The sequence below is a fragment of the Oryx dammah genome, unplaced genomic scaffold (assembly GCF_014754425.2).
Source record: "Oryx dammah isolate SB20612 unplaced genomic scaffold, SCBI_Odam_1.1 HiC_scaffold_25, whole genome shotgun sequence".
Lineage (NCBI taxonomy): Eukaryota > Metazoa > Chordata > Mammalia > Artiodactyla > Bovidae > Oryx > Oryx dammah.
Window position 1 is genome coordinate 85,938,199 of NW_024070209.1, and position 23,776 is coordinate 85,961,974.

The 23,776-nt window shown below is 42.8% G+C and overlaps 2 protein-coding genes across 5 annotated transcripts in view; one reads left to right on the plus strand and one right to left on the minus strand.

Annotated features, from left to right (window-relative positions):
- The first annotated feature begins 396 nt into the window (after positions 1–396).
- PDIA6 (protein disulfide isomerase family A member 6) lies at positions 397–23,520 on the plus strand. The gene is made up of 13 exons (XM_040224931.1): positions 397–524; positions 5,477–5,618; positions 8,909–8,966; positions 9,413–9,539; positions 11,827–11,933; positions 14,127–14,257; positions 14,661–14,775; positions 15,519–15,659; positions 16,387–16,471; positions 16,593–16,665; positions 20,820–20,978; positions 21,710–21,806; positions 22,510–23,520. Exons 1-13 carry the CDS (start codon positions 506–508, stop codon positions 22,576–22,578), a joined length of 1,323 nt encoding a protein of 440 aa, XP_040080865.1. The 5' UTR covers positions 397–505; the 3' UTR covers positions 22,579–23,520.
- Positions 23,465–23,776, minus strand: part of ATP6V1C2 (ATPase H+ transporting V1 subunit C2) — a 60,788-nt gene continuing 60,476 nt past the window's right edge. For all 4 annotated transcript variants that reach the window (XM_040224929.1, XM_040224930.1, XM_040224927.1 and 1 more), the window contains one exon: positions 23,465–23,737. In XM_040224929.1, coding sequence (XP_040080863.1) covers positions 23,648–23,737 — 90 coding nt within the window. In that variant the 3' untranslated portion in view covers positions 23,465–23,647. The remainder of the gene's footprint in view (positions 23,738–23,776) is intronic.

The window sequence follows — 23,776 nt, forward strand, 5'->3', positions numbered from 1 at the left end:
GGGACAAAGAGGGTGACGGGTGGAGGATTAGGGGGGTGGAGGGAAGCAAGGGGTTAAGGAAGGAAAGAGACTGGTTAGAAGCGAGTGGGGAAAAGACAGAACCGTAAGGATCCGAGAGAAAAACAACACTAAGTACTTTACTCCCAGAAAGAACAAGTACGGAAAACCAGGGCTGCGGGTACGTGACGGACAAGGGTGGGGGGCGGGGCGGACAACTGTTCTGCCCCGCCCCCCAGCCAGTCCCTCCTTCCGCCCATCACCCCGCCCCCGCAAAACCCAAACCGGTAACCTCTACCCGGCCGCCTGTCATTGGCTATGCAAATGAGCGAAGTCTGCCGGGACCAATAAGCCGCGGCCACGGCTTGGCGAACGTCTTCCGGCCCGCCCCTGCCGCCCCGCCCCGAGCTCACCTAGCGAGCCGAGGGCGGTACGAGGGGCGGCGGGGGCGCGGCGCGGCACGGCGGTGAGGCGGCGGCTGGAACGTGTGGCGGCGCGGGCGCTCAGCATGGCTCGCCTGGTGCTTGGTAGGCTTGGGCCTCCTCGTCCCGGAGGCCGGGGGGTGAGGTGAGGGGAACAGCCTGAGAGGCCCGGGGAGCAAGCTGGCGCCTGGCCTTGCCCGCGGCCCGCTCTGGCGAGGAGGGTCGCGGGCTGGGTCCTCGCGGAGGATGCCGCAGAGGCAGCCCCGGCGGCGGTAGGGGAGCTCCGCGAGCGGAGACTGTCCTTGACCGGAGCTTCCCCTTCCTCCCCCAACCCGTTGGCCCTCCAGCAGACGTGTGGGGCGCGCGGGAAGGTGAGGGAGCCCTTGGCGGGGGGCGACCGCATCCCACCTGGGCTGGGGTGGTGGGTGGAGCGTGTGCGCGCGGGAGCCCCGAGGCTGGGCTCGAACCCGGGGCGCTGGGGACAGCCCCGAGCCGGGGGCCGAGTGCCGGACGCCGGGCTCTTGTGAAGGGGCGGGCGAGGTGTGAGCGAAGGCCGGGAGCTGCGATCGAACCCCCCGAGACCGACTATGGCTCGTCCCTGACCGTGGCTGGGTATTGGGGTGGGGTGGGGCATCTGGAAGGGGGACCTTGTTCTGGGCCTCGAGTGTTCGGGGGGAGTCATGAGCTCCTCATACTGCAGCTTGCCCATACCAACTGTTTTATGGAATTCCCACTTGTGAAAAACCTGAAATATCAAAACCCAGTCCTGAAATCGATCAGAAGTTTCCTTCAAAGGCAGCAGTACCTTCTTAAAGCGGGTTTCACGATGCAAGAGCGCTTTAGATGTGATTGAAGTTTTCAAAACTAAATCGAACCCAGACTAAGGTAGATGTCTTAGCGAGTTCAGTAGTGAGATGGAGGATCCCCTTCCTTCCCTGGGCCCTCTTGGTCCCAATCAAGGCGCTGTAACAGTGGGTACCTGAGCACGCTGGTCCAGAGAGCAAGGTTTGGGTCCCAGCCTCGGTCCCCCGAATCTACTAGCTGGGTGACTGGGAGCTAGTTACTTAACCACTCTGGGCTTGTACTCCCTAGCGTTGTTCTCGGGATTAAGGAGTTTGTGTGTGTGTATATATATACCTAAAGAGAGAAAGCAAGAGAAATATTTGCCATATTACTGTAGAGATAATAGATGAGGAGCGAAGAACTTAGTTTCTGTTTAGTTGCTTGCAAGTGAATTCCGACAGGGCTCTGAAAGCATCTATGATTCTTTCAGTTGACTCATTATTTTAAGGTAGTCAGCCTTTTGGGGCGCCCTCTCGGTTTCTAGATGACTTTTTTGGGACCATGTACTCATGCTAGCAGGTGAGGTACAGAGAGGTTACTGATGTAGATTTATAGCATCTTTAACTACCGTTGGGGAATAATAGGAGGCCACAGATGGCAAAACCATCTGCTCACAAAGCTTCTAGACATTTGGATGTTCCAATTTCCCATTGGTGCACGTTATCAGTGAGTGGAATGACCATGTGAATATTAGAAACAGATCATTATCGATCAACATTGACCTACTCATCATTTTAAGTGGGCTGAATGTTTTTGTAGGGGGTAGTTACTGCTGTTATTGCTGTTGGATTTTGTACACCTTTTAATGCTTTTGGAGTAGCATATTTGATTTCCTTCTAACCCTACTAGGTCTTACTGTCTCTTAAAGAATTTAGTTCTTGAACCTTTATCAAGACATTTCCATTGATAGCCATTATAGTGGGAGGGTGCTCTTGGGAGATCCAGGCTACTTTATAGAAAGTTAAAAAAGTCCAGCACCATTACTAGAGGGAAAAAAAGCTGAAGTTTATGTTATACTGAGTGTCATTAGGCATGCCCATCTTCGTACCACTTTCCTGAGGTGAACAATTAAACAAAAATCACTGTTTAATGAGTGAAACAGTCATTAAAACCTCTTATAATGACTCCAACCTACTTGGAACAGCATGAAGAGGAGAGTGCCTTCTTCATTGTTCTTCCCAATTGACAGGAGAAGAGAAAGAATGTGATTCCCCTGCACAGTCTGTAGAACGCCCCTTCTGGCGTTTACTCCCGCAGGGTCCAGTCCTTTGGTTAAAATTTGGGGATGGGTACCTAGTTACTCTTTAGTTATGTGGCCTTGGGCAAGTTACCTTTTCTGTGTTTCCATTTCCTGGGCTAAAAATGGGCATGATGACACATACCACTTAGAGTAAATGAGTTAACTGTCTGTAGTTTCTTATAAGTGTTATTCTTAGTTGAGATGTCAATTTTTGGAGGCTAGTTGAACAGATACATATATCAAAATGGTAGCCATACCCCATCTCCCTTGTAAGATTTTTTGTTAGGGAAATAATCAAATTTATTTGAGAATAAATAGAATTTTTAGCATTGGCCTCTTAATAGGAAAAAAAAATGTGGAAACCATCAAATTATGTCAGTAGTGGATTAGGAACATGATACAGCCATTAAAAATGGTTACATGGGGGCTACTTAGTAGAAAATGTAACTTATTTTGAGTGAAAAAGATTACAAAAGGGAATGTATAATAAGATGACATTTATATAAAATTTTAAACCTCTGTATGTTGTAGAGAGATGTCAGCTACAATATCTACCAAAATATTAATAATTCATTCTAAGCAGAACTGTTTATAGTTTGTTTGTTTGCTTTTCTTATTTTTAAAAATTTGCAAGGAGCTCAATATATTGAATAAATAACAATTCATACAGATTTTTTTCTTTAAAGAAGATAAATATATTTTAAAAATCCATAGAAGATTTTCCAAGACCAGTTTTATTCTCAAGCTTACTGACAACTAGGATGGTCTCTATTTAGGTTCTTGATTTACTTGCTTTAGTGAATGTGTCCAACTCTGATCTTTTCCACAGCAAAGAAAAGATTATTAAGTGGTACCACCCAATAGAAATATAATGCTAAATTTATATGGTAACTTAAAATTTTCTGGTAGCCACATTTAAAAGACAAAAAGAAGTCGGTGAGATTAATTTTAATATATATTTATTTATCCATTATATCTAAAATATCTTGAGGAAATCAATATCAGAAATACTAATGAGATAATTTGCTCTTTTCCCCTATGAAGTCTTTGAGATTCAGTGTGCTTTTTTACACCTCCAGCACGCCTCCCTTCGGAGTAGCCCCATGTGGCTGCTGTATTGACCTGCAGTTATAAAAGGAGCCTCTCTTTGGTTGGCTTGACCTCCGTCCACACTCACCCTTCTCCACCTCTTGAAATGGAAGAGGAGTTCATCCTGTGGCAAGATACCCCTCTCTTTGACTCTGGATTTACTCCCCTTCTTGTAATTCAGGCATTTTGTTCCATTATTCCCTGTAGTAGTCTCTGCTGCTCCACATATTTCTTCCCTTCATGCTCAAATCACTCCCATCCTTGAAAAGAAAACTTCCTTTTATCCCACATTGACTTGGTGTCTCCTGCTCTTTATAAGAAACCTATTTTAAAAGATACTGTATTATTTTCACCAGCGTGTTCTCTCCTGCTTTCTCTAACCTTGTGCAGCCTGACTGCTGCTTACTTTCGCTTCTCTACCACGACCGCCCAGGGCCCCGGGGACCTCTCTGTCATTATATATCCAGTAGGCAGTTTTCAGTCTTGGCTACTTGACCTCCCGTTAACCTTTGTTACTGTAGTTCATTTCATGTTGCCCTCGGTTTATGTGAAACCACTCTCCTGATAATTCTCCATCCTCTGTTCACATTGCAGCCAGAAGACTCTATAGAAAGCAAATCTGATCATACTCATTGCATGATAAGCTTTAGTGGCATCACCTCACTGTTAGTAGAGTTTGCAGTGAAGTTCCTACAGTGTGGTAGAGTTCACGGTGAAGTTCCTACAGTGCTAGTCATATTTGTAATTCAGATGCAGTGTTCTCAAGCAGTGTAATTATTATTCATGCCCATGGCGTACTAAATCTTTCTGTCTTGAGTATTGAAAAGACAACATGGTTTAATTGATAGAGCTTGGAAATAGGAGTCAGAGCTGCTCCACCAGTTTTAGGTGTGACCGTAGATGGGCCATTTGATCTCTATCTGCCCATGTTTCCAAAATCAGGATGATTCTCACGTTCTAAGTAGTAGTGCTATGAAAAATCAAGTGGATCCAATGTATTTGAAAGTGATTTGAAAATTCAGAATGCCTTAGTAGGTGTAAGGTGGAGGACTGAGCAGTAGAACAATTGACATCAATATGTACTCCTCCTCAAAGTTTACCATTGGGTTATTTTAAAAGTTCCACATGAAATCTAAATCCTGTCTACAAAGTAAGCATATGAAATTGTGACTAAGGTGGCATATGAGTAGCCAGAGAAATACATTTGGTCCAGGGTGGCTAAACTGTTAATAATGCAGTAGACTGTCTGCCTCCCTTTGTCAGTTGTTCACGTGAACATTCAGAGCTCATCCAGCAGCGCTGTGAGTGCCTGATGATATGCCATGGATAATGTTAGTAGCAAGAAAGATACCTAAAAAAAACATTGTCCTTAAGAGAGTCACAGTCTAGTCGAAGAGTCAAATAATTATTTTTCCCGTCAAAAAGCTTTAATAAAAAGAGCATGCTAAAAATGCATTTGAATAACACAAGAAATAGTGGGTGGATTATCCAGGGTTTCAGAGTTGGATGGAACGTCCCAGTTTTTCAGCACCCTTGCCCAGAAGATGGCAGTAATAGTCCTGCCTCATAGAGTGTGGTTGTACAGAATGAAGGTGTTAGCATAGGGAAAGCACTAAGAATAGTATTTAAATCTGTTCCCAACACAGCTCAAGAGATGAGGGTGTGGGCCGTCTGTTCCCTTCATGTTCACCACTGCCCCAGAGAGAGTAAAATCCCAGGAGCTCCAACAGTAGCCAGGCTGAAAGTGGGGGAGTGGAGGAAGGAGAGGGCTAGGAGAGAGCTGACCCAAGCTGCCCTCTGTGTGAACGGCCTAGGTTAGTTGAAAAGAACTTTTCCAGTCAGAGCATGAACCCTGCTGTTGATGGTATGTTTCTTGTCATTCCAGGTCTGATGAGCTGTACCCTCTTTATAACAGTTAATGGTCTGTATTCGTCTAGTGATGATGTAATTGAATTAACCCCCTCAAACTTCAACCGAGAAGTTATTCAGAGTGACAGTTTGTGGCTTGTAGAATTCTATGCTCCATGGTAAGTAATTATAATAGTTGTCGATCGAGCCATCTTGTTTACCTAATTTACTGATTGTTTAAAAGAGGTAGAGGACACATCCAGGTAATGCTAATGAAAAGAAATCTCATAATGGTAAAAAGTGAAAGACAAGAGGGAAGGGGTTGATTGACTATTAAAGAGTGCAGAGTTTGAGTCAGTTAGGAAAAAATGCTGGAAGTAGCTAATAGTTGCAAGAAAGAAGGAATTTTAGGAAGACACACTTCCCTGGTCTTTAGGACAATGTAAGTCGGCTGAAGATAAATTCTTCTCTTGCTTTGCATCTACTTCGGGGGAGGGTCTGAGGGGGGGAAGAAACCTGCAGTGAAGATACAACTGTGCAAGTCACGTAAATGTGGGCTTTTTTTTTCTCCCCAACAAATTTGTACTCCATTGTTACACAATTCGCTGTGGTTGAATCTGTGGTTACAGGGGGCTGACTATAAAGTTATATGTGGATTTTCGACTGCAGCAGGTCAGCAGCACCTGTATCTCTCCTTATTCAAGGGTCATCTACACAGTCAAAATACACAGTATTGCACTGATCGTTTATGTAGTTAAAATACTTAAAACCAAAGCCCCAACAAATAAACGTGTAGAAACAGATCAGTGGAATCGGTGCAGAGTAGGCATGAGACTGTCACTGCTGCAGACTGCGGGTGACAGGTGCCTGAGAGGAGATGGAGCACCACCAGCTGTGTCTGCAGGTGAGCTGTGCGCTGACTTGAGGTCCAAAGTGGTCCTCTGAGAGGCAGGGCGGGTAGTGAATGGAATTCTTACAGACTCTCCTTGAGCAGGCGCTTTTTAGGCAATGCCTAAATAATAAAGATTTTCCTTTATTGCTTTTCAGTTTTTTCGTTGGAAAAAGAAAACAGTTTTAGAAACTCAGTACCAGTTCAGTGTAGCAGATCATGGTAAAATCCTTTACTTTAAAAGTTTATGTTACTACATTATGAAAATACTGTTCATCTTAATACTTTTTTTTTTAATTCCTTTTGTTTTTTTCTTTGTTATCCAAATAAGAATTCAGTATAGGTTTGTTCATTCATTTTAGTAAAGGTACAAATGGCAGTTGTACAGGCTTAATATTGTTGAATGCCTTTGTATGCAGCTTTTACAAGTTTGATATTTTTTGTCGTTTATGGCATTAGTAATTTACCTTGTTTGGGGGGAGCTGCAGTATATGAAAATATACCTCATTTCAAAACAAAACCAGTCAGCATGCTTGAGAAGGTTCTGGATCAAGTAGTTAATTATTATTGTTAACTGGCAAAGTTTTGCTTCATAGTGTCCTGGATGAGAGAATGTCTCATTAGAGAGTGTGCTTTTAACCTCTCAGTGTGTGTAAACTTTGGCAGCTTGGCGAAGACTATGAGTTCCTCCTTAGAATAAAGGTTTTACATGCATAGAATAAAAGCTATGGGATCACAAAGGAAACCTGAAATATTGGAATAAGATTATTAAACTATCAAAGTAAATCTTGATATGGTTTTGCAGTCCTCATTTACAGAAACTATAAATACCAAGGTCCAGCAGCAGATTTTAACTGCTAGCTACCATAATTCTGAAATGGTGATGAACGTAAATGATGTTGAAGGAGTGGTGGTGAGAAAATAGCTGTGATTTTTATTTTTGACAGAGTCACAAGTACAAACCCACCATGATATGTTATTACTATTTGTAATTGAAAGAAATGCTAAATTTTAATTATAGGTTAGTGAAAATAGAGGATTTCCCCCCAGTCAAAGCTTACAGAGCTCTTAAATTCTTGTCCACTATCCCTTTGGGTATCCGTGGACCCCAGTGAAAAACCCCTGAGTTATAGGGTGTCCTGCTATATTTGTATTTGTGGCATTTTGATCTGTCTTTACATTGCTTAACGTTGAAATTACAGGGTGTATTGACAATCTCTGATTTAAGTCCTTCCTTCATTAGAATAAGTTGAAATTAAAGAGGCACAAAGTCCTGTAAAATTTTGACTCCTAGATTTCCAAGTAGCTTACCTGAATAGCAAAATATGCTGTGTAGGTAGTGGGTAGAATCAGCATTTCAGGGCACTTTGCTGAAAGGTCTTGACTTCTAAACTATTGGATTATGCTTAGGCCCCCGGAAGGTGATGTTACATACTGACTAAAAGCGTGGGATCTGGAGCCAGGAAAACCTGTCAGGCAGCTCTGTCACTGGGTGACATTGGAAGGGTTTCTTACCTTCTCAGGCTGTGTTTCATCATCTGTAGAATGAAAATGACCACAAAGCCTGCCTGTAGGGTGGCTGTGCTGATGAGATGAAATCTTGTGTGAAGAATGCGCTTCATGGTCCTGGCACGTGGCATTGGCTCATTAGGTGCTTAGAGACCTAATTAAAAGAAAATTGACTTTGTTTTAAAAAGGAAATAGTCACCTGTAGTTAAACTAGCTGCGCTGTCTTCATACATGGGTATTATACAGTGGTGAAAGTAATACAGCTGCCTATAACCTGGATGGCTGATACACACATAATAGACTTCTGTATATATAATTTTTTTTTAAGCACTTGTCTGTGTGTTACATTTCACAGTAATTTTTCCCAAGTACTAGTACCTAAAAGATGAAGAATATTTTTCCTTGTGTTGTGTGTCTCTGTCTCACTCCCCTTGTTCTTTATCACCACTTTGTGGTGTCAAGGCTTTTCACTCCTTAGCCTTACTGACTTGAGACTCCATGTGCGTTTTAACTCCACAAGCTGCCATGAGAACTATAGCGCATTAAGACGCAGGCCCCACAGATCCAGGCTCTAAAACAGTCGTCTCATCTATAAGATGAAAATTCTGGACTATATCAGGGCTATCAAACCTTAATAGATTGAAGAATCACTAGTGGGACTTATTAAAAACAGGTTCCTGAATCTCTTCTTCAGGAACTCTGATTCCTTGGGGGTCTCAGAATCTGCATTTTGCTTAGCATAGAACTCAGACCACACGTGAGGCACACTCAGCAAGGTAAATAGTGACGTTCCCCCTCAGGGATGGAGTTACAAATGATAGTATTTGTTTAAACTGTTTAAATATAATTTAAGTTGGCAGTAGTGTGGAAGGTTTTTTATTATGATTTTTTAAAAGGATCATAGTGAAATCACAACAGTGAGCTCCTTCTGGTCGCCAATCATGTCTTTTTAGTGCTGTTCTCCCTGCAAATCCCCACCCCCAGTCCATGGCACTCAGGAGACCACTGGGGAGTGTTTCTCAAATTGGAATCAAAGACTGACTGTTTCCTTGTGTTTTCATCCCCTGCAAGGTGTGGCCACTGCCAGAGGTTAACACCAGAATGGAAGAAAGCAGCAACTGCCTTGAAAGTGAGTTTCTGGGATGTTCATGTTCACCTGTGTATGTTGAAATAAGTTTAAGCAAATGGGCTTAATGTACAGTAGGAGGTCAGTTTGCATGTTGAAGCCCAGTACTCTTGTTCTGCTTCCAGGATTATGTAGGGAACAAGGGGATACTGTACATTCTAATTTTTGTCTCGTCTATTTTCGTTAATTCTGTTTCCCAGTGAAGTGGCATAATTGTGCTTAGTCGGGCTATTTCTGGGAGCTGCTGAGTTTCCTCACAGGCTGACTTGCCTGTTGTCCAGCCCTCCCTTTAGGATTGGTTTCCCAGGCTACAGCTGTCATAATTCTGTTGGCAAATAGGACCCTGCCCTTTCTTATCTTGTCTCTGAGTTTGCATCATCAGATGATGGGTTCTTGTGGAGTCTGCTCTGGTTGAAAGAAAAACGGATATTCCTTCTGTGTTTCCACAGGATGTTGTCAAAGTTGGTGCAGTTGACGCAGACAAACACCAGTCCCTAGGGGGTCAGTATGGTGTTCAGGGATTTCCTACCATTAAGATTTTTGGATCCAACAAAAACAAACCAGAAGATTATCAGGGTAAGAACTTTTCCTAATTACTTCATGCCCTTCGTTGGAATTCTAATGTGAGCGGGTAGGACCAGATAGAGAACGTGGGGTTCTGTAACCTGTTGGCCCTGCTGCCTACAAGTTTCTCACCTGCCTTGTGCCTGAATTTCCTGATCTGTGATTTCCTACATCTTCTGAGTTGCCCAGAGATTAAACATGTCAAACAGGTGAAAGGTTTTTTTTATTATTATTGTTTATGCTAGCTTAGACCACACGGCCTTAGCAATGATAGAATAGTGATGTTTTGTGCTTTCCTCTTTCTAGTTAGTTTTTTTAAAAAATAAGTACTATTTACTCAGTATTTTACCTGGAGAAGGAAATGACAACCCACCCCAGTATTCTTGCCTGGGGAATCCCATGGACAGAGGAACCTCATGGACTACAGTCCATGGGTTCGGAAAGAGTTGAACACAACTTAGCAACTAAACAACAATAAGATATTTTACTCATTACTTAATATTTAATAAGTTTCTATAATTATATAGTATTTTTAAAGATCTGCAAGTGTTTTCTTGCTCCTGTTGTTCATCCCTTCACTGTTAGGAATTCGAGCATAAGAGTGGGAAAAGAAGGTCCTGTAACTGGAAAGTCAGTTTGAACTGTTGATATTACCGTGGAGTGTTTTGCCCATGAATCTTTAAGTCTTGTAAACATATATAATGTTTGAATTATTAAAGCTATTATTTAGTCTTTTAAACTGTTGATAATGAAGTTCTGCATGTTTTCCTTTTTATAGATGAGGTAGTTGTATCTGCTATGAGTTACTGAAGCAGCTGGAGAGGACTCTGGCTCCAGACTCTCAAGACTTAAATGTTACTTTAGTCAGCTGTTCTTTTATAGAGTTGCCTGTTATTTAAGATGTCACAAATAGGTGTCATATTGAAGATAGCTCTAAAACTCCATAAAACAAAGTTTCATTTTTCTTAGTAAACGCCTGCTTTTCTGCTTTGGAATACAATTTTTCAATTTTGCTAATGTGTGAAAATTGAATGTTTAGAGCAGGGGTTAGCATTTGGTCTGCTGCTTGGTTTTGTGAATAAGTTTTAAAAACACTGTCGTGCTTTTTCACTGGTGTTGTCTATGGCTACTTCTACAGTAAGACAGCAGAGTCAAGTGGCTACAATGAGCAGTGTGGCCTGCAGAGCCAAAAATAATGACTGTTTGATCTTCTGCAGGAAGAATTTGCTCGCCTTTGGTCTAGAATGAGAAAACCCTCTCTGTCTTTTTCCCTAGTGTATTTCTTGATTTGTTGTACTTCTAGGTAGAGATTGTTGGGAGGGGCATTGACTCAGAACGTGGGGTGTCTGCAGTAGATAAGGAGCAGAAGGCTGCTTTTGTGTTGAGGTCTGCCTGCCTGCCTATCTTAGGAAGTGACATGCTTGGTCACTACATCTCAGCCAGGATGTAGTAGACGATTATCTGAACACACTCTGAGTACTGCTGTGCTGTATTTTCTTTCTAATGTCAGGTTTCTGAAGTGTTCTTAGAAGTTTTTATCTCTCCCTGGGCAGTTTGATTAGAAAACTCTAATAAAGAAAAAACTTTCTGAAGAGATTTTGTTAGTTTTGCCTTTGAACTCTGATAATCTCAAGACATATGTTGTCCATTTTCTTCTAAGTAAATCAAGAGTCTCCTGACTTGTTCTTGAGCACATAGCTTTTGGTAAACTTCCCAAGGCTAGTGCCACTGTGTAAATACAGGGATTGAAATTAAGAGCAAGTTCAGCTACAGAACCTCAGAGCCCGGAATAACTGTGTTTTAAACAAGGTAGAAGGAAGTAGGTTGCTTTCCAGTTTCTTAGCTTCAGATGCCTCTTATCTTCCTTTGTCCAGTCCTTTCTATCCATTAATCTCATTTAAATAGATTTTTCCATTCCCTTCATTTGGTACTTTTGTGTTTAGAAATTTATCCTGCTCTGTTAACAAGATAACTTTTTTTAATCTGTGTACATGTTACACATTCAGTAGACATTGCAGTGAACTGTTCTCAATAGTAGATGGTATTTATGGGTGAACAGAATGTCCTTGTTCACACTAATAACCTAAAACTGAAGAAGAGGAATTAGTTTTCCCAGTGTAAAGTTTAAGCAGGAAATACATCCTAGAAGAAACTGGTCCTGTCTTAAAGACACTTGAGTAGGTCTCTTTGAACACCAGATGAAGCTGACAGACATGTCTGTTCCAGTCTTTAGCTAGCATCAGATACAGACACCCAGCCTGCCCACTGCTGTTCACCTGATGCCCCTGTCTCCCTGCAGGTGGCAGAACTGGTGAAGCCATCGTGGATGCTGCCCTCAGTGCTCTGCGCCAGCTTGTGAAAGACCGCCTTGGCGGCCGGGGCAGTAGCTACAGCTCTGGAAAACAAGTAAGGCTCTGTATAATGTCATGTTTTAACATGTGTCATGATCTTGAAGCCTGATTGTAAACTGGGCATGAAAGTGAAAGTCGTTCAGTTGTGTCCAACTCTTTGCAAGCCCATGGACTAGTCCATAGCATTCCCCAGGCCAGAATACTGGAGTGGGTAGCTGTTCCCTTCTCCAGGGGATCTTCCCAACCCAGAGATAGAACTCAGGTCTCCCACATTGCAGGTGGATTCTTTACCAGCTGAGCCACCAGGGAAACTCTGCAAAGAAGATAATTATTTTTAAAAGTGGTTTAAATTGGTGGACTTTGAGTTTAAAAAATAATAATAATAAGAGGACATTGAGTCAAGTGACTGCAGAGGGAGTCAGAGCTGCTTGTGTGGCCCCCTGAGGTCCCTGCTCCTAGCCAGTCAGCCCTGGGGCGTCCACCACAGCTGAGCTGCTGGCCAAGAACCAGGCCCCGAAATGGCTTCCTTGGCCCTGGGCCTAAGTAAAAGAGTTTGGAAGACAGCAAGAGAGAGAGCTTCAGGCCCTGGAAGCTGAACTCTGGCCTCCATGGTGTTTGTAGTTCCAAAGTGGTGAGAGGGAGATATGCTCTCCTCCAGGTCAACTTTGGGCAAACACAGATGAAATTTGGATGGCCTCTTGGCCTGTGTCTGTGGCAGTCAGGCTGAAATCCCTGGACGTTTTTATTCATACATAATTGGATAGAGAGCCCAGGTGGTGCTAGTGGTAAAGAATGCCTGCCAATACAGGAGACACAAGAGATGTTGGTTCAATGCCTAAGTCAGGAAGATATCCTGGAGTAGGAAATGGCAACCCACTCCAGTATCCTTCCCTGGAAAATCCCATGGACGGAGAAGCAAGCCTGCCAGGCTACAGTCCATGTGGCCAGAAAGAGTCAGACACAGCTGAGCATGCGTGCACATACATTCACACACAACTGGATAGGGAAGAAGATTCCTGTTCTGTAGATGCATATATTAGATCTCCTTGTATGAAATGTGGATTTTAACCATGCTGTGCTTATGTTTTTGTGAAAAGGCATTGAATTCTTCCTGATAAAATGCAGGCACACTTCATTGTATTGCACTTCTCAAATCTTTGCATTTTTTTTTACACAGTGAAGATTTGTGGCAACCCTGCATCAAGCAAGTCTGTCAGTGCCATTTTTTCAGTAGTGTTTGCTCACCCTGTCACATTTTGGTAATTCTTGGAGTATTTCAAAAGTTTTTTGTTATAATTATGGTGATTTAATTATGATCTGTGATCTTTGACATTGCTATTACAGAGAAATAAGACTCGCTAGAGACTCAAATGAGGGTTAGCATTTTTTAGCACTAACATATTTTTGAATTAAGATATTTATTGTCTTTTATACATAGTGCTATTGCACACTGAATAAACTATGGTACGAAAATTATAGGCTACAGTATAGTATGAACATAACTTATATGTGCACCAGGAAAGCCAAGAAATTCATATGAGTTGCTTTATTGCGATGCTCGCTTTACTGCAGTGGTCTGGAACCAAACCAACAGGATCTCCAAGGTCTGCCTGCACACGTAATAAAACAGCCCTTCACTTCTAGGAGACCAGTAGGAGTAGCTTCTTTATACAGACTTAGCTTACCAGAGATTTCATGCCTTTTATCTCAAACTTAAGACATTTAATGAGCACAGGTTGTCTTTCCAACGATGATGGCTTTTGGCCCAGGCAACAGAAAGCATTATATCAATTCTGACTGCTTTGTAGGTTTAGTATTAAAGAAAATGCTTCGAAAAGATAAAAGGGTTAAGGGTTGTTTTTAGCTTTCTCAAGTAGTAGGGACTTTATCTGAACTGTAGGTATCTAGGATGAACCAGCGTGGTTCTGAATGAGAACAGTGTTACTAAGGTGGTTCTGTGAGCCACACTGGGGTTTCTCTTAATGAAGGTAGCAAAAGTAGAGTTCAGGTTCATGTTACACGTGATACTGAGTGTACTGGTAATTCTTTGAAAGTAAATACTGTTTGCCAGGTAAAAAGAATAATACTAAGGAATGTTCCCTATCTGAGTAAAATAGTTTTCACTTGAAAGAAGAATTCAAAACTTTGTTAAGATGTAGAATTGATTATTGCTATATGTATATTTAGAATGGTGATAGTGTTCTTTCTGGCCCAGTTGTAACCTAAGGTTTAATGTCACAAATGACAGGGCAGAGGTGACAGTTCAAGTAAGAAGGACGTGATTGAGCTGACGGATGACAACTTTGACAAGAATGTCCTTGACAGTGAAGATGTTTGGATGGTTGAGTTTTATGCTCCCTGGTGTGGACACTGCAAAAAGTAAGTGCTTTGTATCAGGTACTTGTTTAAGTCACAGTGCTTTTAGTCTGTTCACCTGGCTCACTTCTGAAGAGCTGAAGCAGGTCCTAGGTGATCCCCAAGATGTTCTCCCCCAAAGTTTCAGCTCTACGTGAATGTTAAACCTCAGCATTTGCACCGAGTGTTTCCTCTGTCATGTTTTCAGAGATGATCAGGGAGCTGGCATCCAGGGTTGGGAGGGGCATGATGGATGAAGGATGGAGAAGTGAATGTGGGAGGGTGGGGCATCATAGCTTTCATAAAGCTGCGCACGGAGTGTTTCCCAAGTGTGATTTCACTGGACTGGATGGAAATGTGTGCAGCAGTTAAAGGATGTGTGCCTAGAGTTGGCATTCCCTTTTAAAATGCAGGGTGTTTTCTGTAGCCTAGAGCCAGAATGGGCCGCGGCCGCTACAGAGGTGAAAGAGCAAACGAAAGGCAAAGTGAAACTCGCAGCTGTGGATGCCACTGTGAACCAGGTTCTCGCCAGCCGATACGGGGTGAGTGTGCTTGGGAGGCTGTTACTCTGTGAAACACGCTGCTTTCAACTGTCGCTCCATTGTGTATTCCTGGTCTCCCTAGGAGGTGGGAGGGAAATTTAGCCATTTTGTAATGAAGAAATGAAATCATTCGCTATCTTAACTAGTTAATCTGGCACTCAAGACTGTTGACGTTTCCTGGCTTTGCTTTCAGCATTGCCCTGCCTACAGGCTTAATGTGAGCCCAGGCTTTCCCAGGTTACTTATACAGCTTCTGAAGTTGGTCCCTTTGTTCTCGAGCATATATATTACTGTATTAATGTATGTCCAGCGTTTGAATAAGATTTGGCTAAGCCTGGCAGTGAGACTGTTAATATCCCCTGACTGATAGACCTCTGCATGCTGCCCCTTAGACACTGATGCAGGCCAAGGAGTGTTTTTGTTATGTTAAATTACCTATAAAGTAGTTTTAGCCATAAAGATCATCTTATTTATTATTAAATATTAATTTGATATCTACTCTGATATTTTATTTTGGGGGCTTCCCTGGTGGCTCAGTGGTAAAGAATTCACCTGCCAATGCAGGAGATGCGGGTTTGATCCCTGGGTTGGGAAGATCTCCTGGAGGAGGAAATGACAACCTACTCTAGTATTTTTTCCTGGGAAATACCACATAGGAGCCCAGTGGGATACAGTTCATGGGGGTCGCAAAGAGTCAGACACGACTTAGCAACAAACAGCAACAAAATTTTAATTTTTAATAGATTAGGGGATTCCCTACAATCAAGATATTCCAGAAAGGTGAGTCTCCTGTGGATTACGACGGGGGACGCACGCGATCCGACATTGTTTCCCGGGCCCTCGATCTGTTTTCTGATAACGCCCCACCTCCTGAGCTGCTTGAGGTAAACCTCTTCATCACCTATAGTAAGGAGTGCTTTTCCAGTCTGATGAAAGACCACAGTAAAGGCACAGTGAGGCAGTAAAGACATTTTCTGTCTTCGCCAGTTAGCTCTTTCTCTTTTTTAAATTGTTCTCTTTAGAGTATTTTTGTACTTTCAGATGGGGAGAACTTGTCTTATAAATTGCAGCTTTTCATAACTTCTCAGTACTAAAGTAATTGCACTGTAAGCAAAAGGTACCTTAGCTTCATTAAAATTAAATCCAGTCTTTCATTTATCATTCTCAAAATAATAGCTAACATTTATTGAGCACCTAATTCTCATATGAACACTTACAGGTGGATACCGTTTTTATCTCCATTTTGCATATGGGGAAGAGGCAAAGAAAGCCTCAAATCCATGAGAATATATAATACATGTTAATGGCTTTCTTACCTGTCTAAATGACTAAACATCAGAGCAAGGCTGTGCCCAGGCATCCTGATTTCAGAGACCATGTGTGCATACAAATGGCTCATCCCCACCACAGATAGATGGCTAAGAGATAAAAACGGAATTCTCGTTCATGTCTCTGTAGTGCACACAGGAAGTATTATTTGGGAAGAGCCCAATCTCGCTCTTGAATTACTTTGCTCTTCAATAAGCGTGACGATGCCCAGTCTGTTCAAGCAGACCTGTGGGTTCTGTGTCACATGGTCTTCCAACGCCCGTTGTGTTCTGGGCCCCACAGATCATCAATGAGGACGTCGCCAAGAAGACGTGTGAGGAGCATCAGCTCTGCGTCGTGGCCGTGCTGCCCCACATTCTTGACACGGGTATGGCCAATGGGGGCTCGCTCTCCAGTAGTTTTGTGCTGCCTGCTCTGAGAACACTTAACAGATGGAATTACTTTACCAACTCCTTTCTTTTTACCTGTAAAATCTTTGTTTAAATCAGGAGCTGCAGGCAGAAATTCTTACTTGGAAGTTCTTCTGAAGTTGGCGGACAAATACAAGAAGAAGATGTGGGGGTGAGTTATCAAACTGTCTCAGGATCATTTGGGAAGGAGAGAGTAATGCTGCTTGAAAGTGGTTCCCTCAGCGTTTCCTGTAGTTTGTGTTCCTCTGCTCACGTTGGTATGTTTTTTGTGGTTGTTCGTTGCTAAGTCGCATCCAACTCTGATCCCATGGACTGCAGTACGCCAGTCTTCTCTGTCCTTTGCCATCTCTCAGGGTTTGCTCCAGCTCATGGCCATCGAGTCAGTGATGCCATCCAACCATCTCATCCTCTGTCATCCCCTTCTCCGCCTGCCTGCAGTCTTTCCCAGCATCACGTTCTTTTCAGTGAGTCAGCTCCTCACATTACGTGGCTAGGGTATTGGAGATTCAGCTTTAGCATCAGTCCTTCCAGTGAGTATTCAGGGTTGATTTCCTTTAGGATTGGCTGGTTTGCTGTCCTTGCTGTCCAAGGAACTCTGAAGAGTCTTCCCCAGCACCACAGTTTGAAAGCATCAGTTCTTTGGCACTCAGCATTCTTTTGGTCCAACTCTCACATCCACATGACTACTGGAAAAAAACATAGCTTTGACAATATGGACCTTTGTCAGCGAAGTGGTATCTCTCTTTTTTAATACACTGTCTAAGTTTGTCCTAGTTTTCCTTCCAAGGAGCAAGCATCCTTTAATTTCATGGCTGAAGTCACATTTCACAGTGATTTTGGAGCCCAAGAAGATAAAATCTGTCACTGTTTCCACTTTGAAGTGATGGGACCAGATGCCATGATCTTAGTTTTTTGAATATTGAGTTTCAAAGTAGCATTTTCACTCTTCTCTTTTACCGTCATCAAGAGGCTCTTTGGTTCCTCTTCACTTTCTGCCATTAAGAGTGGTATCTTAGATATCTGCCTATCTAATGTTGTTGATACTTTTCCTTGCAATCTTGATTCCATCTTGGGATTCATCTAGCTGGCATTTCACATGATATACTTTGTATTTAAGTTAAAGAAGCAGGGTGACAATACATAGCCTTGACTTACTCCTTCCCCAGTTTTGAACCAGTTCTTTGTTCCATGTCTGGTCCTCACTGTTGCTTCTTACCTGCATACAGGTTTCTCAGGAGGCAGGTAAGGTGATCTGGTATTCCCATCTCTTTAAGAATTTTCCACAATTTGTTGTGATCCACACAGTCAAAGGCTTTAGCGTAGTCAGTGAAGCAGAAGTAGATGTTTTTCTGGAAGTCCCTTGCTTTTTCTATGATCCAACAGATGTTGGCAGTTTGATCTCTGGTTCTTCTGCCTTTTCTAAATCCAGCTGGTACATCTGGAAGTTCTCGGTTCATGTACTACCGAAGTCTGCCTTTGAAGGATTTTGAACATGATGTTGCTGGCATGTGAAATAAGCACAGTTGTATGATGATATGAACATTCTTTGTCATTGCCTTTTTTGGGGATTGGAATGAAAACTGATCTTTTCCAGTCCTGTGGCCACTGCTGAGTTTTCCAAATTTTCTGGCATATTAAGTGCATCACTTTCACAGCATCATGTTTCAGGATTTAAAATAGCTGGAATTCCATCATCTCCATTAGCTTTGTTCATAGTAATGCTTCCTAAGGCCCACTTGTCTTCACACTCTAGGATGTCTGGCTCTAGGTGAGTGACCACACCCTTGTGGTTATCCAGGTGATTAAGGTTTTGTCTAGTTCTTCGGTGTATTTGTATCACATAGTCTTCATTCTGTTAGGTCCTTGCTGTTTCTGTCTTTTATTGTGCCCATCATTGTATGAAATATTCCCTTGGTATCTCCAGTTTTCTTCAAGAGATCTCTAGTCTTTCCCATTCTATTTTCCTCTGTTTCTTTGCAGTCTTCACTTAAGAAGGCTTTTTATGTCGCCCTTGCTATTCTCTGGAACTCTGCATTCAGTTGGGTTGTCTTTCCCTTTCTTCCTTGTCTTTCACTTTGCTTCTTTTCTCAGCTATTTATAAAGTCTTCTGAGACAATCACTTTGCCTTCTTGCACTTCTTTTTCTTAGGATTGGTCTTGGTCATCACCTTCTGTAAAGTATTATACAGTACCTCCATCCATAATTCTTCAGGCACTCTGTCTACCAGATCTGATCTCTTAAATCTATTCATCCCCTCCATTGTATAATTATCAGTGATTCGATTTAGATCACAGCCAAATGGCCTGGTGGTTTTCCCTGCTTTCTTCAGTGTAAGTTTGAATTTTGTAATAAGGAGCTCATAATCTGAGCCAGTCCCCTCCAGTCTTGTTTTTGCTTACTGTATAGAGCTTCTCCATCTTCGGCTGCAAAGAAAATGATCAGTCTAATTTCGGTATTGCCTATCTGGTGATGTCCATGTGTAGAGTTGTCTCTTGTGTTGTTGGAATGGGGTGTTTGCCATGACCAGTATGTTCTGAGAAAACTCTGTTAGCTTTTGCCCTGCTTCAGTTTGTACTTCAAGGCCAAACTTGCCTGTTACTCCAGGTATCTCTCGACTTCCTACTTTTGCATTCCAATCCCCTGTGATGAAAAGGACATCTTTTTTGGGTGTTAGTTCTAGAAGGTTTTGTAGGTCTTTGTAGAACTGGTCCACTTCAGCTTCTTTGGCATAGTGGTTAGGGCATAGTGATTAGGGCATAGTGATGTTGAATGATTTGCCTTGGAAATGAACCAGCTTCCTTCTGTTGTTTTTGAGATTGCATCCAAATACTGCATTTTGAACTCTCTTGTTGCCTATGATGGCTACTGCATTTCTTCTAAGGGATCCTTGCCCATAATAGTAGATACAATGGTCATCTGAATTAAATTCGCCCATTCCAGTCCATTTTAGTTCACTGATTCCTAAGATGGTCGATGTTCACTCTTGCTGTCTCCTGCTTGACCGCATCCAGTTTACCTTGATTCATGGACCTGACACTGCAAGTGCTTATGCAATATTGTTCTTTATAGGATCAGACTTTACTTTCACCACCAGACACATCCACAACTGAGCGTTGTTTCCACTTTGGCCCAGCCTCTTCATTCCTTCTGGAGCTATCTCTCCTCTCATCCCTGGTAGCATATTAGACACCTACTGACCTGAGGGGCTCATCATCTGGTGTTTTTTTTAAGTATATAAAGATAATTACCACCTAGGAAGAAACAAATCAACGCAAGTATCTTATTTGTACCATGGTACACTTTTTCTTATAGGAATCATGTTCGAATGGTGGTTGGAGTCCTCGGCTAGCAAGCAAAAACAATTAGTAACAGAGCTGAATTCTAGCACAGCCTTGAAGGCTAGATAAAGACAGAAATAGAGGCATGTTTCTTTACCCTCTTCTGAGCGAGGGCTGGATGTTGGCAATTGTTCAGAACAAAGCTTGTCTCTTGTTTCCACTGTATAATCTTTCTGCCCTATGTACTCCATCTCCACTGCTGTCCCAGGTTCCACGTGGGTGCAGGTCTCACACAGAGGCCTTTTACAGCCTGTTAGTTTAGCGTGTGCATGCAGGAGGCTGTGTGCCCAGGTTCCTTGTCCTTCATCCTTGTATGAGTAGAGGGAGCTGACAGTGGGGCAGCCTTCTCATTGCACTGGCTTTTCTTGTTGGGGAGCACGAGCCCTAGGGACATGGGCTTCAATGGTTGCACCATGTAGACTCAGTAGTTGTGACAATAGGTTTAGTTGCTCCGCAGCATGTGGTATCTTCCCGTACCAGGGATTGAACCTGTGTCCCCTGCATTGGCAGGCAGATTCTTATCTATTGTGCTACCCAGGAAGTCTGGTTGAGCATTTTTTACATGTGTGAATTATGACATATCCTTAACTTAAAAAAAAAAAAAAGTTGTTACATGCCCGAAGAACATTAATAACCCCAGATGATACTGATAGGATTTCAGGTAACAGAGAAAATTCATCAGGTTTATTGGACAGTATTTTGGGCACTGGGAGGAGAAACAGTCCTGTAGGTAGACCAGTCCATTTAGGGTTAGGGTGTAGGAAACAGGAGAGGAACCAAGGTTACTTAGCACATCTGGAACATGTTATTTTAAAACTCATCTTTAGTTTTTGATTTTTTTCCTGTACCTATCTCATTCTGTAAATTATTTGATGTGTAATCTTTTGTTCTTTAATTAATGTCTACTAATTGGGTTCTAATTAATTCAAAAGGGATCTTTACCCTAAAAATCAATCCGCTTTTCTAGGTGGCTATGGACAGAAGCTGGAGCCCAATCTGAACTAGAAAATGCGCTGGGGATTGGAGGGTTTGGATACCCTGCTATGGCAGCTATTAACGCACGCAAGATGAAATTTGCTCTCCTAAAGGGATCATTCAGTGAGCAAGGCATTAATGAGTTTCTCAGGTAACTTCTTCCTTCTTTGTTTTTGTTTTGTCAAACTGTTTACTTGGTTCTTTTGTGGTAATGGTTCCAAACTAGATTATTCTAGAGTACGCAATAAGTGGAGTAATTTCCTCTTTCACATTTCGGAGAATACATGTTCATAAATTAGAGCTTTGGAATTATCTTACTGTGCAATTGAAGTCTTTTATTTAGCAAGTGATCCTACCACTTTTCTCCTCTCGGGCCCCTTTGCCACCCTGTGCACTTGGCCTTGAGCCATCCTGGTGTAACAGCCTGCATGAGTCGGGTACACGCAGGGTCTGACTGACTGTGCTGAAGCCCTCTGTTCTGCCCATACAGCAGTTCAGGGAATGGTGGGAAAGTGACTCCCTGGGCCAGAACGTGCAGAGTGGCCACACTGAGAAACTTTCTTGGGCTCTAAAGTTAGTGTGGAATTTTGTTAATCAAGTGTTATTACTGGTCTAGTCCATGTCTAGATCAACTTTGATCATTTTTTACTTACTTGTATTTTGGCAAAATATGTTGGCGTTGTTTTTCAAATTACTGGTAGTAACTGGCTTTATCTGCTGCCAAAGCCTTCCTCAGAAATTCCATTATATTGTCATACAGTGACATTGTTGTCCCTGATGGAAAAGATAGTTCGTGAAGTACTTCTCAGGAGCAAAGAGTTGTTTCTTCACTGGCGCCAACCATCCATTGTTAACACACGTGTCTCCTCATCTTCCCCTCAGGGAGCTGTCTTTTGGGCGTGGATCTACGGCGCCTGTAGGCGGTGGGGCTTTCCCCGCCATCAGCACCAGGGAGCCCTGGGATGGCAAGGACGGCGAGGTGAGTCCTGAGGGCAACTGAGCCATGAGCAGGACTCGGGGCTTCCGTCCTGCCTCTACTTTCCCGACCCATCTTTGCTGCTTGTGACCCAAGACCTCTCCCTCAGACCTGAACTTTGACGTGAGCCTAGCGCTGAAGTGTCAGTTTCTCAGGCCTGTAGGCCCTTCATCCCATCCTCCCTGTTGTCGGGTGCATCTCTGGATGTTCATGACTGAGACAGCCAGAGAAATTCACTGAGGTTGCTTTCCTACTAGCCCTGAAGTGAACATTTAACCTGGAATTCAGTAACTTTGAGAGAAGTGCAAAATTCAGGCTTTGAAATTAAATATATTCCAGTACATTTCTGCCCATCCTCCTCAAAGGACAGGTTAAATCACTGTTAGTTTTCTCCCTGTATTGATAGGCAGGGTTAAAAGCAGGAGCTGGGTGAGCAGAAGCTTTTGTGCTCAGAGCACCACTAGAAGTGTACTGATCTGTGAAGTGAGACGTCAGGCTTCAGGGTCATCCTCCCTGTGGTTCTGCATAGACCCTGCAGGGCCTGACCGTGTGAAGTGAGACGTCAGGCTTCAGGGTCATCCTCCCTGTGGTTCTGCATAGACCCTGCAGGGCCTGACCGTGTGAAGTGAGACATCAGGCTTCAGGGTCATCCTCCCTGTGGTTCTGCATAGACCCTGCGGGGCCTGACTGGTTTTCTGTCCCACAGCTTCCCGTGGAAGACGACATTGACCTGAGTGACGTGGAGCTGGACGACCTGGAGAAAGATGAGTTGTGAGAGGCTCCGCAAAGACTTCAGCTTTCTTTTCTTGGGAGCAGATTTTCCTGTGGTGAAGGAACGTCCTTTCCAGTCCAAGGAACCTACCAGTGGCCTTTTTAACCGAGAAGTAACCCTTGACTGGTCATTTGAAAACACTGCAACAGTGAACTTTTGCGTCTCAAGAAAACAATGAAAAATTCTATGAATTGTCGTAGCCAGTGAAATGAGTTGTATCCTGTCAAGTAATACTTTGAAGAAAACTGATGGGCTGTTGAAGCGTTTTTCCCTCCCTCTGACTTGCTGCTTGGATGTTCTTGGAGGCTGTTTCTTACAAGTTTTTTAATGTGACCCTTTTCATTTGAATATTAATAGCTTTTTTCCATTAAAGAATAAAACAATATTTTGGACAATGCCAATAAACGTATGAAATCAGTGTCCACATGGTAAATTCAGAGTGCAGTATTCAGCCCGTACATTAATATTGTGAAGGGACGACCTTGACGTCTGTCCTCCCTATAACCTGCAGCTCACGGGACACTGTCTGGATGCCTGCTGCCACACAGGTCTTACCTGTGACCCGCAAGGCCAGGTTCTAGCTGTAAATGTGAAACGTAAACCGAGTTTATACAGAAGGATGAAAAACAGTGTGGATCGTCAAGTGGGAACTGCCCTCCGTGCCCAGTCTTCTGTCTTTGGGCCATCACCAGCAACTACTAGGGAAAAGAGCTGGTTATACACTTAGCCCAAGGTTTTTGATATGTTATTAAACCCTCACAGCATGTCCCGTTAAGACATGAAATACAGCAGCAGGTTGCCAATTGATAGGAAGTCCCCATTCATGTAAGACATTCAGAAAACTGAAATTTTGAATTACGTTAGAATATAAGTGAAGAGACAATTCAAAGAACTGAGAACATTTCTTTACTGTAACTTACAAAAAATAAATACAACTGTCACTAATCTTTGTGAGCAATTTCTCTAAAAATCTAAATTCTGTAGGATACTTAAATTGTTCTCGGGCTAGAGGAAAGAAGCGTCTGTAGTAGTTCTCACGAATACTCAAGTTTAGCAGTACCAGCCCATCTTTCTAGTCGAGAAGACTAAGGTCGATGTGGAAATAGACGTAAGGAAAGTAGTCTTGGTTGCTGAGTTGGAGTCCAGGTATCTCCACGGATGCCTGCAAAAAGATGTCACGTTAGTGCACAAGCTCGTCTCG